The 18,034-nt window shown below is 31.9% G+C and overlaps 1 protein-coding gene across 2 annotated transcripts; it reads left to right on the top strand.

Moving 5' to 3' along the window:
- Positions 1–872: 872 nt before the first annotated feature.
- Positions 873–10,993, top strand: LOC135265225 (activating transcription factor 7-interacting protein 2-like). Of its 2 annotated transcripts, none has more exons than XR_010333201.1 (5): positions 873–1,015; positions 9,787–9,896; positions 9,937–10,049; positions 10,103–10,518; positions 10,580–10,993. XR_010333201.1 is itself a non-coding variant. In XM_008201435.3 (5 exons), exons 1-5 carry the CDS (start codon positions 960–962, stop codon positions 10,958–10,960), a joined length of 1,062 nt encoding a protein of 353 aa, XP_008199657.2. In that variant the 5' UTR covers positions 873–959; the 3' UTR covers positions 10,961–10,993. The 2 variants fall into 2 exon arrangements, 1 of the variants encoding a protein (XP_008199657.2); XM_008201435.3 differs by having other exon boundaries at positions 9,951–10,049.
- The last annotated feature ends 7,041 nt before the right edge of the window (positions 10,994–18,034 follow it).

Here is an 18,034-nt window from a genome sequence, read left to right as displayed (position 1 = left end):
TTTTACAAACGTCCGTAAACCTTATAACCGCGAATAAATTTCGAAAAATAGTTGTTTAAATTTAGCCTTAGGGACTTAAAAATTGGACTATTGTCAAAGGTTACAAGCAAACTTTTGATATTTTTTTGCTTTTGTGAACAGTCTGTAGACAAGTAATCGAACCAACAAAACTGATGTATTTATACAGACTGATCCCGAAATACTGTGTCTGTTAGCAATCTGAATTTAAATTTTAAAGGATACCAATAGTGTACACTTCCAGGTAACAATTCATAATTTACTCTGATGCCAACATACTCAGTTTTTCTGGATCATTGTGTATATTTAGACAATGTATTTACATAGATTACTACATCTGAGTATGTTCATGAAGAACAATTCGAGTTAAGTTAATTTTGCCTATACATTTTTTGCACATAATTTTTTTAATAAAAGACTTTCTTTCATTTTATTAAGCGATGTTAAATGTTTTTGTGCTATTGCAACTGTTACAGATGCTTTTTTATTAAAATGTCTCGTAACTGTGCATGTGTACAGAAACATTTAACATTTATAATTCTTTAAATTTGGAAAATAAATAAAATGTTTTGTTTGAATTTCCCGCTATTATCGAATTAGTTCGTTCTCTCAGGGTTAGGTAGCGCTTTCGCGAAAAACGAGGGGTAGACAGAGAGATACGCTTCTCCCTCCCTCTCTCTTATTCTATGGTACATAACCAAAATCCTGATTTTGCCAATTTACAAGTTGGTCGCTTTTCGTAAATTTGCTCTTGTAATTCCAGCATATTCTGTTTTAAGCAATTCGTTTGTAGAAAGTGGTTACAATACAATAAAACAAAGTGAAAGTTTTAATAAAAAATCCAGGTAATTTGGCGGTGGATATTTTTGGCAATTTGGTCGATTGTCATCCTCCCATTTGACAGAGTTGTCAAACTGTTATTATTTATATTATATGTAACAATGGGTCGGAGAAATAAAAAGGCAAATGTGAAAAAATTATGGTGGGACCGTAAAAGGTGAGAATACCTCCAGTTTACAGACAGTCAATTATTACATTAGATATATATTCAATTATAATTAATTCTATAACAAACTAATTAACTTATCAAGTGTTGTAAGTTTATCAACTGTTCGGATAAAGTAACTGTCGGCATAGAGCATAGAATAAGAGAGAGGAAGAAGCGAATCTCTCTGTCTACCCCTCGTTTTTTCGCGAAAGCGCCACCTAACCTGGGGAGAACAAACTAATTCGATAATAGCGGGAAATTCAAACAGGACATTTTATTTATTTTCCAAATTTAAAGAATTATAAATGTTAAATGTTTCTGTACTCATGCACTGTTACGAGACATTTTAATAAAAAAGCATCTGTAACAGTTGCAATAGCACAAAAACATTTAACATCGCTTAATAAAATGAAACAGTCTTTCCAATAAAAATTTATTAAAAAAATAATAACGTGCTGGAATGTATAGACAAAATTAATTTAACTCGAATTGTTGTTCATAAACATACTCAGATGTAATAATATATGTAAATACATTGTCTAAATATACACAATGATCCAGAGAAACTGAGTATGTTGGCATCAGATTAAATTATTGAATTGCTACCTGAAAGTGTACACTATTGGTATCCTTTAAAATTTAAATTCAGATTGCTAACAGACACAGTATTTCGGGATCAGTCTGTATAAATACATCAGTTTTGTTGGTTTGATTACTTGTCTACAGACTGTTCAGAAAAGCAAAAAAATATCAAAATTTTGCTTGTAACCTTTGACAATAGTCCAATTTTTAAGTCCCTTAAGGCTAAATTTAAACAACTATTTTTCGAAATTTATTCGCGGTTATAAGGTTTACGGACGTTTGTAAAAGCGGCCCTAACACGTACTTTAACAGTTTGATGTCAAAGTTCTTGATAAGTTTTGAAATTTTTTAAAAGTAATTTCGATTGCATCATAGTTATTAGTAAATTACTCAAACACAAGAGAATTACAAGTGTGCTAAAATTATTTTAAATAAAAACCCACATATCTGATATACATAACTATCACTGGAAGTTAACTGATTAAAACTACCATGTAATCATTTAAATTTATAATAATAGTAGGCTTTAATATTGATTAACTTGTATGATACTTGTAGAATACGTTTTTTCGCTTAGTTTCTAAATTAAGCAATCACAAAAAGGCCAAACCTTGTTTTTTTAACAGGCATAGGCGTTATAACATTGTGTAAAACAACATAAAAGATTAAGACATAGAGGGACATGGCGAATTTGAAAACCTTGAACCATAGCAAGTCCTAAACTCCCTGCTTTCACAAAATACTAGCTTCGCAACTACAATAAATTTATTTATTATTATGATATACCTATTAATTACTGCACATTATATTTAACTCGTCTTCATGGGATTTTCAATTACATCCCAAGAACCGTTATCATCTCCAAGGACGGTCTTCATCTCCTAAGTTTGTGTGATCCATCTTGGTGTAATATGATTATATTAATATCTAGAAATCGCAATTAATTGTTGTATAGACACCTTTCAATAACGTTTACCTTAATTTGCCTTAAGTTGATTCATCCTTCATTAAAACACTGTCATTCACACTATACACTAGATTCAAATAAAAGATCCATATAAAAGTAGAGATGTTTGATCACAAAAACATCCAAAAAATCACGTTAAATCGTTTTCTGAAGTCTTTAAAACACATTAAAACAAAATGTCGCCAAAAACCGCAACGACAGCAAAATAATCAGGTGTTGATAAATCAAAGAATTAAAAAGAGAAGTGTGCGCACTTTCAGGGGCCTGGCATAGAGTTTTAAAATTTAAAACGATTCACATTGAACTTAAATACTTAACCTAAAAGCGTTTTACAATAAAATGCCAATTGATGCCAACCAAAACCCCCAAAAATCCCTGTCGTGCACAACCTCAAATGAAACGGGTTCTTATCTGTTAAAATTTAAAGGAAAAACCGAGGTGCTTTGTATTAACTTGTCCAAATTATAAAAAAACCGGAATAGCTGTATTGTCCTTTCCAAGTAATAAGCAGCTAAGACAAAAATGACTGGAAGCACTAAAAATGGACTCTTCTTAAAATTTCGATGAGAATCGTTCCTCTTTGAATTAAGTATGTTGTCAATATTGCAATGAAGAAGATATTTTTCGTTTCAATACTACAACTAAACTGAAACCAGTAGTACAGTTAAGTCTTGACTTACTCCAAAGCATCTATTAAGCTCAATATATTGGTTCTTCGAGCCGGATCAAATTATTGAGTTTTTTTGAGTGAAATAAGAGACCGAATATTTTTCTTGTTTTTATTGAACTTATATACAGGCTGGGTCATTGATATGGGCGTGTTCGATTGCTCCTACACTGTCAAAGATATAAAAATTAATCAATGGCACTGCAAATGAGAAGTCAAAGTACGCGTTCCAAAATTATTTCGCCCTATACAGGGTGTTTCATTTTTACCATGCAGCTTTTAACATAGTTTTTTTATATGACACCCTCTGTATATTTGTACATATTTAAATTTGCACTCTTTTGGGCTTTATAAATCAGTTTAGTTTTTGCAATTTACTTAAACCGTTTAGAAATTATTTAATTTTTTCTACAATCTAGTGCGTCTGCCGACACATAATTGAAAAATCGCAGTGCCCTTGATTTTTACGATATCAAGTTGAGACTTTGTCTGTAGGTAAACAAATGTCTGAGAGAGCTTTTGGTGACAAGACCATACATTTGCATTGTAGCTTCACCTTGCTGTGACACATTCATTTTGGTAAACTTTAAAGGACCATAACTTGTTTTTTTTCAATAGCATCTCCTGTATTTTGTTACTAATTATTATTCAGCGTCTCATTCTACATCTTTTCTACCTCTTTAGTTTTTTCCAAAAGTTGATAGTTAAGGAGATAATTCGGTTTTTCTGAAAAATGCACACAAAACCTCTCAGATACTAATGTAGCGTGCTATGAAAAACAATACATTTTGACACACTAATGTCAGAATGGCATTTATAGTACGTCATATTTTGATTTTATTGTGAAAATAAATTTTTCGTGTAGAATGCATACATAGAAATCTCATTTAGTTATAAATTTTAATAAAATTTTGCCAAGAAATTATTAAATAAAAATAACAGAAATTTACAATGGAGAAATAAGGAAATAAAAAAACGAGGTATAACAAATCAACGGCGATAACATATTACTTGCAGTTACAGAACTGATTAAAATGACGGCTTCATTAAGCAATAAAGTAATACATTGGTCTATTTTTTTTAATTTACCACTATATGTATATAGTATAATAGTAATATTTTTTAAATTTTGGTCGAATGTCGTAAAACGTTGTTGTGTTTCTCACTCTTCCGAGAAAGTAGCTAGGAGCAAGTAAGATAAACGATGGGCCGCCCTCGGCTCGAGCCAGGGATATGTTGTCTTTCTCACACTTAGGTCATTTAAAAGAGACAGGAAACTTTCGGAAGCGCAATTCGTCACCCACCCAAAATATATCAGTGATTCTCAACATGTTCACATAATGCAACAAGCGCAGACCACAAGTAAATAAATAAAACAAAAAATATTTACAAATCTATTTACAACTTAATTTATATTTCAATCTCACTTTCACTAGCTGCATCGTTAAATTCGTTGAAGTCACTATCACTATCATCATCTCAATTCACGTTAATTATAATGTCTTTTTGAACCTGGTCAAGACACATTAATTTTTTTATAACTTCCTCTATTAGTTTGTCGTAATGGTTGAAACTTCTGGTGTAACTTGATTTAAAGCACTTTGCCACATTTGTAAAATAGATTAATCAATTCATCATTCATTGTAAAAAAATAACCATTTTCATCTCAACGATATTAAATGTTATTAATATTATTATATCATATTATTGAATGTAACTAGCCATTGTTGCAAAGTAAAAAACACCGCAGTGGGGCAAAGTCCGTCTGGAAATAGCTATCTAAACGCTGTGAGTACAAAAAAGTTTTACCTATCACTTAAACATGTACCCAAGTTTTCGTTTTCAGCTAACAAAACTTAACAACATTTTTTATTAATTCACGACACTGTTTATCACACATTTTTTCGAAGTAACAGACATGTACTATCTATTACCAGACGTAGAAACAACTGACTTTGTGAGAGTGGGATAAGGGTAAAATGACCTTTAAACCCTTAAAACCAACTTTCTAAAGGGAAAAGTCTTATCTACAATCAATAACTTGTGTCTAAGAAACTAATCCTATTTTTATCTTTCATGGTATTAATATCATTATGTGTTAGAAAGTTGCTGCAGCAGTAAATTAAGTAATTACAGATGGAACATAACAATCTTTCAAGAAAATAAGATACAATTCTGTTTACAAATTGTTTACATTAAAAAGTCTTTGGGATTTAAAAGCCACTTTTAAATTGAAATTCATAATTAACATGTATATGTTTGCTGATACTAGTAAACATTTTGTTTATAGCGTTGACCAGGCAAATAAACAAAAGACATATTAATTTATTTAACAACAATAAACATAACAAATAACAAAGTGGCATTCCATAGTTTGGGAACGACTGGTAGATTCTCCCATTTTCTGCTACGCTTGACGGTTTGTATTTTGTTTCACTCATTCGCATAGTAACAACAAAGACAAAACTTTACGACATTCGGCCAAAATTAAAAAAAATTATACTATAGTCTATATATGTAAAATTGCTTTTCCTGACTGAACTATCAACTCACAGCCTAGACGGCTCAGGATAGAAACCTGAAATTTTCACAGTAGATAGCTATTGTAAAGTAGGGGTGTACTAAGAAAGGATTTTTGGAAAATCACCCCCTAAGAGGGTTAAATAGGGTGTTAAAGTTTGAATTAAAATCTGTCATTTTTTAAGTTATATCTTTGAAAATTAGTATTTGGGCTTTGGGTTAAAAATAAAGACGTGTTTCAGGATTTCTGGAAAATCAACCCCTAAAGGGGTTAAATGGGGAGTTGAATTTTGAATTAGAATTTAGAGGATCCGTCATTTTTAAACGTCCATTGAACTTATGTCCTTGAAAATTAGTATTTGGGCTTTTTGTTAAAAATTAAAAAAAACGTGTTTTAGGATTTTCGAAAAATCAACCCTTAAGAGGGTTAAATAACGTATTAAAATTTGTATAAAAATTCGTAACATTTGAATTTACATTGATTAAAGTCGGTATTTGGGTTTTCAGTGAAAAGTGAAAAAACACGTGTTTTAGTTGAAAATACCGACTCCAAGAGGGTTGAGCAGGGGTTGGAATTTGTATAAAAATCCGTAAATTTTACTTTGTATCCATGCAGTTAATATTTGAGTTTCCAGTTAAAGATGAAAAACGTTGTTTAAGAACATTTGGAATTTACACCCCTAAGAGGGTTAAATGTAAAAATCCGTCATTTTTGAACTTATATTTATAAAAATTGGTGTTTGGGCAATCAGTGAAAAATAAAAAAACACAAGTTTTATGATTTTTAGAAATTCCACCCCCAAAGGGTTCAATATCAAAATCCGTCATTTTTTTACCTGATATCTATGAAAATTAGTATTTGGGCTTTCGGTTAATAATGAAGGAAGACATGTTTTAAAATTTTCAAAAAATTAACCCTTAAAGAGGGTAAACGAAGTGGTAAAATTTGAATAAAAATCCGTCATCTTTAAAGTTATATTAAAGTTTTATATTTGAAAATTATTACTTGGGCTTTTATTTAAAAATGAAGACACACATGTTTTTGGATTTTGCAGAAATCAACCCCGAAGGGTTTTAAAAGGAGTAATAAGATTTGGATAAAATTTTGTAACTTTTAAATTTACATTCACAAAAGTTGGTATTTAGGCTTTCGTTGAAAAATGTAGTCTTTTAGTTGTTTTGGTAATTCTACTCACAAGGGGGTTAAATAGGAGATGGAATTTGTATAAAAATTCGGTTTTTTTTTAATTTCTATCTATGCAAAATGGTACTTGCGGTTTCGTTTAAAGATGAAAAATGAGTGGAAATTGGAAATTTCATCCCTAAAACGGTTATTTATAAAAATGCCTCTTTTTTAAGGTATATTAATAAAAATTGGTATTTCTGTCTTCGGTTAAAAATAAGGAAAAGCGTTTTTCAGGATTTTTGGAAATTTTACCTCATATGGAGATTAAACATAAAAATTCGTAATATGTTTATGAAAATTTGTATTTGAGTTTTCGGAATAAAATAAAAAACAAGTGTTTAATAAAAAATTTTAGAAATTCTACCCCTAAAAAAGTTAAACATTAGAATCCATAATTTTTAAAGTTATGTTAATAAAATTTAGTATTTGAGCATTTGGTTAAAATTAAAAAAAGCGTGTTTCTAGATTGTTGGAAGTTCCAGCCCCAAAGTGGTTAAATATAAAAAATCTTCATTTTCGAAATTATAATTATAAAAATTGGTATTTGGGCAATCGGCTAAAAGTAAAAAACGCATGTTTCAGATTTGTTGGAAATTTCACCCCTGAGAAAATTAAACGTAAAAATCTTTTATTGTAATCATAAAATGTGACATTTGGAAAATCCTTGCTTTTTAAAGTTATACTTATGAAAATTGCTTAAAAATGTAGAAGCCCGTGTTGCAAGTTTTTTGGAAACTGTACCCCCAAGAGAGTTGAATATCAATATCATTTTTGAAAATTAATATTTGAACATTCGATGAAAAATTTTGAAAAGAGGCGTGTTTCTGGATTTTTGGAAAAATAGTTTTAACCTTAAAGTTAACATGGCGGATTCAGTTTGTCTACGAACCACAAGTCTCTATGGTGATCAGTTGTATGTTAATGACTTTCATGGTTGATGGTTACAACTTTAGTTTCGTTTATTGAGTAAAAAGTGGTCTTAGTAAGCTGTGTTTTCGGTTTGTATTCGGTTTGAGTATAGTGTGTAGTGGTTTATTATAAGAATAAGTTTTATTTTGTTTGAGTTTACTTTGGGGTAATGATACTAGGTTATGTGGTATATAAAGAGGTTCTTAATTAGGTTAACCTTAACCTTTAATGGAAATAAAATTAATAACTTGAATATTACCTAAGAATTTATATCACTGGTGTTAGGTTATCATCTCTAAAAATACATATTCAGAAAATACAGGGTTATTCATATTTGTGCGACAAAAAATGAACCTCAAAAAGGACCTATAAAATGATGCTAATTGAGATTATAAGTCGTGTCCTATCGAAACTGATAAGAATTTAGGGGTATGGAAAGACGTTTTTGCACCATAACTTTGGAATCATTTGACCAAATATTACAAAACTTGGTAGACTTACTAAAGAGAACATGCCTTTTATTCTGGTAATTTTGAAAACCGGATACATCCATCCAGTTTCCGGTTGCAGCATTTCCGGGTCACATTTTTTGTGTTTTTCTAATTTTTTGACCTCTTAACACTACTTTTTTATTGCCTAAATCGGTAGAGTAATCAATTGCGAATAAAAAAGGTATAACCTTTTACACCGCTAAAATGCACCATTTAATAGTTATTTTAATTTAAACAGAGGCTTGCACTTGACCAAAATCAAAAAAGTATAAATTTTGAGCAAACGATATCCGTAGCAACGAAAGTGCATCTGCACTCAAAGCACTGTCAAGTCCTGTCAGACACTTGTCAACTTTAACTTTGGACAATTTGGGGCTCTAAATTGAAAATATTTAACAAAAGGGTTTAGTTCAGTCTCTTAACCTAACCTACAAAAAAATTAAACCAATCTGGTAGCATTTTTCATTGATTAATTCACCGAAAATTCACAAAAAAAGTCTTAGTCGGTACCTGATTATTTGTTCCATTCTGTACGTTTAATACACCAAATTCCAAATAAAGACATTAAAACTCTTAATTAAAACTCTTAGGTAGTAAATTCTACTGTTTGGAAAGCGATCTTTTAAACGATATGTCATTTCACATACAAAACAGTTACAAATGGCGGTGCATTTCAGAGAGCAGATGAACAATACCCATATGCGCCAAACAGTAGATTTTTACAAAAAACGCCAATATCCAAGTTATCAATTTTATTCCAGTTATAGCTTCCACACTGTGCTGTATGCACCAAAAAAGAAGCAATAAAATATAGTTTATACGAATAATAAAATTATGTGTTCCTATTATTTCTTACAAGGTTTGTCTTTTCGAAATAGTTGTGGACATGCGTGCGAAGCCGCGAGCAACTGCTAGTAAATTATACTCTTTCAAAATTTACCAAAATGAATGTGTCACAGTATGAAAATGTTACAATACAAATGGATAGTTTTGTCGCCAAAAGATACCCCCGACAGTTGTTTATACACAAACAAAATCCCAATTCAATATCTCGAAAACCAAGCGCACTGCGATTTTTCAATTATGTGCTTGCAGACGAACTAAATTGTAGAAAAAATTAAATAATTTTTAAACGGTTAAAGTAAATTGCAAAAACTAAAGTGTTTTATAAAGCCCAAAAAATTGCAAATTTAAATATGTACAAATATACAGGGGGTGCTATTTAAAAAAACTATGTTAAAGGCTGCACTGTAAAAATGGAACACTTTGTATGGGGCAAAATAATTTTGGAACGTGCACTTTGACTTCCTATTTGCAGTGGCACTTGATTTATTTTGATATCTTTGACAGTGTAGGTGCTATCGAGCACGCCCATATCAATGACTCACCCTGTATATCTTTTTATCTTGATTTGTTTTTTACAAAATTAACAACACAGATATGTTATCGTAATTGCAGGTACAAAATGCCTCATCTTATAACGAACTATAGCACCGGACAATTGGAAATACATGAAGGATTGGCAAAAGAAATCACTAAAATTGGAAACATTATTCGTTCTAACTGGAGTTGGTTATAAGCGACTTATACTAAATTGTAACCGTTTAGAACTGACATTTCAGGTAGAGAATCGCTGGTTGAGCATAAAAAACAACTTGAATTGAACCTCTCGACACAAGTGTGGATTGAAGAAACCAAACCACAATTTGCACAAACTTACGGTTAGTGAATTTTTGTTCGTTCGTGTGTTAAAGTAGCCATTTCGAAATTTTAGCAGAAGAAGTTGCTTTTGATGGAATCCCAGACGTATTTCCCAAAGAAGAAAACACTGAGCAAGATCCCCTCGAAATCATAGGACAAGAAGAAGCGAGCACAAGTGAAACCTTCGACAAAAACAAAACTCTCTTATCGCTATCAAAATTTTTAAAAACGAAAAACAATAGTAAAAAAGTAACAATTGAAGACTTGCAGCAGTTTTGCAAAGAGAAGAAATGTAAAGTAATTGTGTGTAAAAATGATACAAGGGAGCTTAGCGCACAGTTAAAAATGCAACAACAAATAATCGAGACAATGGATAAGAAAATTGAACAAATCTCGAAAAAAGTCGATCAGTTAGAGCAACAACAAAATACAACACAAGGACCATTCCGTTTAGATATTTCTCGAACGTTCGATTCACCAACAAGTGAAGTAAGTATTCAATTATATTTTTATCATGGATCACAATTAAAATGTTATATGTTTATTTCAGGCTTGTACTATTTTATTACCCTCTAGGAAGCCAGAACCTGCAAATCAACTTATCAAACCTCCAACACGACCTATACTAAGTGCTAGAAAAGTGGGCAAAGATGTTGTTCTTAAATGGAGAATGCCTTACTGTTCTAGTAAGGTTTACGCACCTGTTGCAAGTTATGAAGTCTATTGTTATATATTGAATGGTAGTAAAAGATGGCGGAGGATGTCTAAAGTGGAATCGTCTGAACTTTCTATGACTTTTACTTTAAAGAATATTGATGATGACTTGATTTATTATTTTGGTGTTCGTGCGATTGATGTTTATAAAAGAAGGGGTTTGTTTAGTACAGAAGTGACTATTAATAATTCCAAGATATCTTCCGGTTGTAGCTAGGGTTTTTTCTATTAAATAAAAGTTAAAAAATTATGACTGCGTTTTATTTAATTTTATTACCACAAACTTTATATTTGAAGGGTTATTAGCAGTGTGAGGAAATTTTATGGGGTGGCCATGAGGCCACAACCGATCAGCCGACTCGTCATTGTGCTCTCGCGATGTTTATATTTATCGATGAAATGGTCCGCTACAGCGTGTGCATTGGCGTAGTTTACTTGGGGTTTATACAATTAATGTTACCGGTCGCTTACAAAAATCTAATTAAAACATAAATATTATTGTTTTATTATAATTACGGAGTACCCAAGAAAAATTGTGGCAATAAAATAGTCGCTAATTTATTAAGACTGCGGTATATTTGTTGAGATTATTTTCTGAACCAATTTTAAAATAGTCGCTAATATCAGCTTCTGATTGGCTAGTTCAAACCCTGACAAGGCACCTAATTTGACATAATCGTTAAAAAATAACTTCATCATTTCCTCAATCTTACATGGACACCAATAAAGATGTTTAATACAGGGGAGCGTAAGTCACTATTACATTTTGAAAATGTTTCGTTTTAATTCAGTGGAAATTAAAATTAAAAACTAAATAAAAATATTTTAATCATTTTCTCTGAGAAATACGCTTGAATAACTGTGATTCTTTCTAAATTCTCGAAAACTGATTCCGTTTTGCGGTTAAAATATCTTTGAATTTCGAAAAGATCTTTCTACATCACAGCTGGTTACAGGAGTAAATAAAAAGTTTGGTGCTAATGCAAAATATGTCGAAGGTGGTACATTATTCGCTATTTGTTTTAAAACTAGAAAATTGGGATTTCTAGTAACTGCGTCAATTTTTGCATTAAATTTATCTTGTAATGGCCATTCTACAGATTTTAACTCTATCAACGTAGACTCAAGTTTCTCAACTGTAATGGATAATTTTAAATTTTACGTTTCTAGAAATTTGATTGAAGTTGGAATATTTGAAAAATTGTTTTCAATAAAATTAAGTTGAGAAACTAAATTTGTGGTTAAAACTAAAGTTTTACATTGTTTAATGCTTTGTGCATCGTCGTTTAAAGCAATAAACAAATGATTTTAATTGATTAAAATTTTTAGAAATTTGCTTCTAACCAAGTACCCCAGCTTGTAACTACAATTGTTGATTCGTCAGAAACGTTACGATTTGTATATTTTTGGACTTTAAAGAAGGATTATTTAGTTATCTACAAAATGTGCTCGAGGTGAAATCGCAGCGTATTTCCCTTTGAAACGTGGTGTGGTTGAAAACACTTCAAGGGCTAAAAATGGTAAATAGATAAAAAAATATTAATGTCACACCAAAGAATACTTCGAAATAAATTACAATTTCGTAATTTAGTTCTACTGGGTCACTTTTATGCTTTTTAAATAAGTACATGAGATAAAAATGTTCTTTTGACTTTTTAGATATTATTAAAATTAACAGAGAGTTAGGGCGGTTAAAAGTAAAGGTATAATATTAATAGATAAGTGACATTAATTATTTTTTAATTATTTACGAATTACGATTTTTAGCTCTCGAAATGTTATCAAAGGCAATGAACACGCTTCAGAGGGAAATACGGTTCGGTTTCACCTCATTTTGCATTTTGCAGTAATTTTAAATTACAATAACTTGGTGAGTCTTACAGATAACGAAATGATTGTTGCACCAAAAATTTATTTCAAGTATTAGCTTTATTTCGTTTCTATGTGGGAGTCTATCTTTTAAATTAAAAAACTTTTTCGCATCTCGAAAATTTCACTACATAATTATGCAACGTTACAAGAAAATGTAATTTTTTTGGTTTCCCTTTATCAAAACTCAACCTTGTTAAACTACGTATAAATCTGCATTTATTGAAAATTTGTTTTAAAAAAAAACGGAGTTTCTAGCTTTATCCAGAAGGAAGATATGAGTATGTAAACGCAAAATGTGTCCAATTTTAGGTGTTTGCAAATTTTTAGCTAAAACGTCTTTTCAGCCCCTTCGCGAGGGTTGAAACAAAAAATTCTTTGTCTAAACATTTTTTATTACTCTTTCCTAACTTATATCAACAATGCAAGCTGTTCCACAACATTTCGATTTAAAGGTTTATCTGACTGCAAGCGCGCGCCCATGCACTAACCTTTGCCCATAAAATTTCCTCACACTGGCTATTAGTGTAAGAAAATGATAAGCCACAAAAACAAATTAATCAGTTCTTGTTAAAATTTTAATAATGCAGAACTATAACTACAAAATCGCAGGATTTTCTGAACCTAAAAAAGTTAGTACGGCTGAGTAAAATGAGGGCGCTTCGAAGCATTTTAAATTAATTGAAATTCAACCAGTTCACTAATTACTTAAAAAAAAATGCAGAAATATTGAGCTTTGCATTCTCAACAGACTGAGGAAAACTGAGGGCTTAAATTTTTATGACAAACTTGAGAAAAAAATTATTTAAAAGTTGCGTATTTTCTCGTATTTTTCAAAACGCTGCGAATACGGTTAAAAGATACAAGAAAAATGTTTATAAGAAAGTTGTAGAGAATTAAATTTCCTTTAGAAGAATCAGCGAGACCATATTTTTATCTTCAACGGTTTAGGCTTTAAAGGCGTTCAAAGACGCTGAAGTAACGGATTTCCTTCATTTTGCCTGTGGTCAAGTAAATTATACCCAAATCGTTGAATATAGAAATATGGTGTCGCGGACTTTTTTGTAGAAAATTTAATTCTCTACAACGTCGTTCCTTACAATTTTTTGTATCTTCAACCGTATTAGCAGCGTTTTAATAAATAGGCGACGGACGGTGCTCAAAAATTATCGTGTTCCACCTTATATTTTTGCAAACGCAGCGAATACAGTTGAAGATACAAAAAAGTGAAAGAAACGAGGTTGTAGAGAATTAAATTTTCTACAAAAAGGTCCCCGACACGATATGTCTATCTTCAACGGTTTAGGTAAAAATTCATTTTCCAATATTTGACCACCGGCAAAATGAAGGAAATCCTTTGCTTGAGCGTCTTTGAATGACTTTGGGGCCTAAATGGTTGAAGATAGGAATATGGTCTCGCGGACTTTTTTAAAGAAAATTTAATTCTCTACAACTTTCTTCTAAACATTTTTCATGAAGCTGTAAGTAGAGTATAAAATGTTACTTCTGGGCCAGGACATTTGGCGTCTTAAAAATCAAAGCAAAATCTTACAAATTTAACTGTTTGCCCAAAAGCAAACAACCGAATAGGGCCTAAAACCTCTCAAAAATCATTAATTTTTATCCACTCCAAAAGTTTTCAAATATATGTAGGCCACCAAAAATTGGGCACACGAAAAACAGGGTAAAATCTTACAAATTTACCGTTTTCCCAAAAGTAACCATCCGAAAAAGATCTAAAAAACTTACAAAATGCCTTGATTTTAGACACCCCAAAAATAGCTTTTTATTTCTGGACCAAGCCAATTGCCGCATGCAAAAATCAATTAAAATTACCTCAAAACTGCTCTAAAACCATTGTCAAATCTCTAGATTTCAGACACCTCAAAACAGCTTTTCATTTCTGGACCAAGCCTATTGGCGCATGGCAAAGGTCTTAAAAATTATTAATAAATAAATTTTGCATACCCCAACTGTATTCAACTATTATATGCACATAAAAAAATACACCTAATTGTTCGAAGTCTACTAAAATATCTGAACACTCCATTATGGATTTTCATTTAGAGATCGCTATTAAAACTTTAATGTTATCGTAAACATGTTCGGTTTGTGTCTTAATTATCAAAAAATATCACACGTATACGACAACGTTAATCAAGCATTGGTAATTTTAACAAAGACGTGAACGTAAACGTTGTCATGGCATGGAAATATTTTATTTGTTTTCAACACCCTGTTGTATGCCGAGCGGAAGAAATACACAGTTGGTTTTTAATTGATTGTATGATTATCGAGATTGCACTACACAAAGTAGGAAGATTTCAAATTACAATAATAATGTCGATATTGACGAAAAATAATAGTACAGTCAGCAGTATAGTCGTTATATTATTATATTATGTTATGTCCGATTTTTGCGATGTGATGGTTCTTATATATCAAAAATGTAACAAAGAAAAGATGAAATATTGGATGATAATGGTACATTAATATTTGCTAATGAATTTGGGGTTGGTAAATACGAGTATGAAAATGAACAGTACAAAGTTATAGATAATTAGTAATGAGTCCAATAAGTGAATGATCTTATATCTAGGGTTAGCACAGATGATTATAATGAATGATATTTAAAGGTGCATTAACATGCAACAACCCCAATATTCGACTATGCCTTCATGATAAATCTTGGATACAGAATATTTACAGAATTAATAAAAATAAGTGCAAAACATTCCCCGTTTTCATTCCGACTACAATCCGATCTATTCTTACAGCATCTCCTCTTTCACGACAGCTTATACCGTTTATAGGTATGTGTCTATCGAGGAGAATCATCGGCACGACCATCAATCCTGAATTCGTCTTCGACTCATAAGCCTTTGGCGAATCAACAGTTTTGTTCAATACGCTAGTTAATTGTCACAATTATATTCAACAAATCAGCATTGCTACATCAATAAAAGTGCAACAAGCCAAGGTATAAAGACAAAAATATGCTTTTTTTTCACAAAATAAATTTATTAAATGAAGAGAAAGCAAACTCTTATCAGTAAATAACTCAGTCTCAATTTCATAACACCATTCTAACCAGTTCTATCATTTTAGATGAGTTGATATTAGTTCTACAACATGCTTTTCAGGATTAACTTGAATTACATTTTCCCATTTGGATGTATCTCGAAAGCATATGAGTAGTATAATCACCATCCACAGCCAGACCTATAAGAACGTAGTTCTCAATTTGAGACTTCAGTACCTCTAAATCTCTGCCAGTGCCAGTTTTACCGCTTGTTCCGTCTTTTGTTTTTTTTTTACCAGGTAGAAGTTCAACTATGTCCTCTGCAGTAGCAAGGGAACTTTTTGTATTACATCCAATTTTGCCAGGTTCACCGGTAGCACCAGAATTGTATTTAACTTCAAAGATAATGGCGAACTTATCCTGATGCCCCCAAACATCAATGTAGACAGATCGCCTCTTATTATTATCATCAATATAGTTTACTGGATATTTCGTCGCACCTTTCTTATATCCAGCATAAAGCGTTAAGATTGCACATATGTGGGCGCATATTGTAGCTTCGTTTATACACTGTAGAAATTCAAAAATACAATTCAAGTGTTCACAGAGGTTATTTAGTTCGTTGCAAAACTCTGTACAGTCTAGCGTTGGTAATGAGTTGAAGATCTGTCCGCAAGAAGTCAATTTTGATTTAATATCTTTTGGAAGATTTCTATAGTAAAGCATGAACATATTTTTGTAGTCTTTTAATTTCCAGATTTGGAATTCTTACATATATATTTCCGCTCTTTGCTACATTTCCTACTGGTTTCTTTAGACTGCGTGCCAAATAACCTCGTTGTAAAAAAAATTGAAAACTGCATTTGGGTTCGGGTCTATTTCCTCACGATACAGCCCGAGAATATGTTGAACATCTACTGCCCGTTGATATTCGATTTCAATGGTACCAGAATCTTCATAAAAGAGTTTTTGAATAGCACTCATAATTTCGACAGATTTCCTGAGTACTGACACAAATTTTCCAGTCAAAAAACCTCCGTCCGACCAAAAACACCAATCTTCAAGATCTCCACCATTTATGTAATTAAGGACGGAGAATAAGCAGTATCTGGCACCTTTCTTGTATTCACCAGAACACGAAGGCTGATAATAACCGTTGTATTTTGCGTTGATGTCGCTAATTATTTCCTCGGTCTTCTTAGCATCTCCCCCTAAGCCACAGAGTCTCTTCACTAAAGTTTCAACGTCTTGAGCAGTCAACCCGTAATATTTAGAAAATCTCTCGTCGCTCAAGAAGTATACCGGCGTTGTGTTGTCCATAGGTGCCAGTCCATTACTTACAAATTTGCAAATGCCAGTGACCAATGCAGCTTGAAGTTTCAACTGTTCATCTCCTGTCTTCAAAATCGAACATATCACATCAGTGATAGTAGTTCCTATCTCACGTACTTGTTCTTCAGAAAGCTTACTCTCCATGGCGGCTACACAAGGCTTGTCAACTTCATCAACCAAAAACACTGGTTTTCTATCCCAATGTATCCTCAAGCTCTTAATCAAATTTTTGAAACCATCCATCACTTTCATCACAGAGAGACTCTCAAGGTTAAGATAACTGTAGTTTGTACATATTTGTTTTACCCAGACATGTTTAGGATCATCAGACTGAAATTCTTTACTATTTTCAAGATACTCGTGTTCCGAATAACCTTTCTGCACTTGCAGAGCACAAAAAATATTGCATCTGATTCATTTTTGGCTCTACAGTCTTTGAAATTGAATAAAACTACGGGATGCCGCCCAAAATGTTGGATGACAAATTGTTCTCGTTCCAAGATCAAACATTTTTTACAGTTTGTGTCCTCAAACTGTCTAAGAAATACTTTCATGTTCTTTGAGGATTGAAGATCTTCCATTGTTGCGGTCTTTACAACATCTTCCTTTGTCTTTGCATTTTTATCTTCAATGTCGCAGAATAAACGAATCATATCAAGGTTTCGAGTTTTGCCAAATTTTGATAATGCAAAAATCATGGCGTACGGTCCCCCCTTCTTTCCCTGTAGTAACTCCTCTATGAGCATTGTTCTATCCACAAATCCGTCCATCTTGACAACATCTTCAAAATTCTGAACATGTATGTCGATGACATTTACCTGTAAAAGAGATACAGTTACCAATTAGCACAAGCCATTCAAGCCATCAGGGAGAATAATTGAAAATTTTATGTTGATAGAAGATGTTACCTCATTGGAAGCTGATACTGGGATTGTTACATCGTCAGTCTGAGTGTAAATGTCTTTCTTTGGTGAAACCTGCATGTGAAAACAAACAAAAGTTAATTACCTTGAACTGGAAAATAGTGTAGTGGTACGTAAAAAATTGCCGCCTTTTTTTATTGAAATT

The sequence above is a fragment of the Tribolium castaneum genome, chromosome 2, assembly GCF_031307605.1.
Source record: "Tribolium castaneum strain GA2 chromosome 2, icTriCast1.1, whole genome shotgun sequence".
NCBI classification, from domain to species: Eukaryota; Metazoa; Arthropoda; class Insecta; order Coleoptera; family Tenebrionidae; genus Tribolium; species Tribolium castaneum.
Note: the sequence above shows the minus strand (reverse complement) of the source record. Positions and strands in the feature narration are given on the sequence as shown.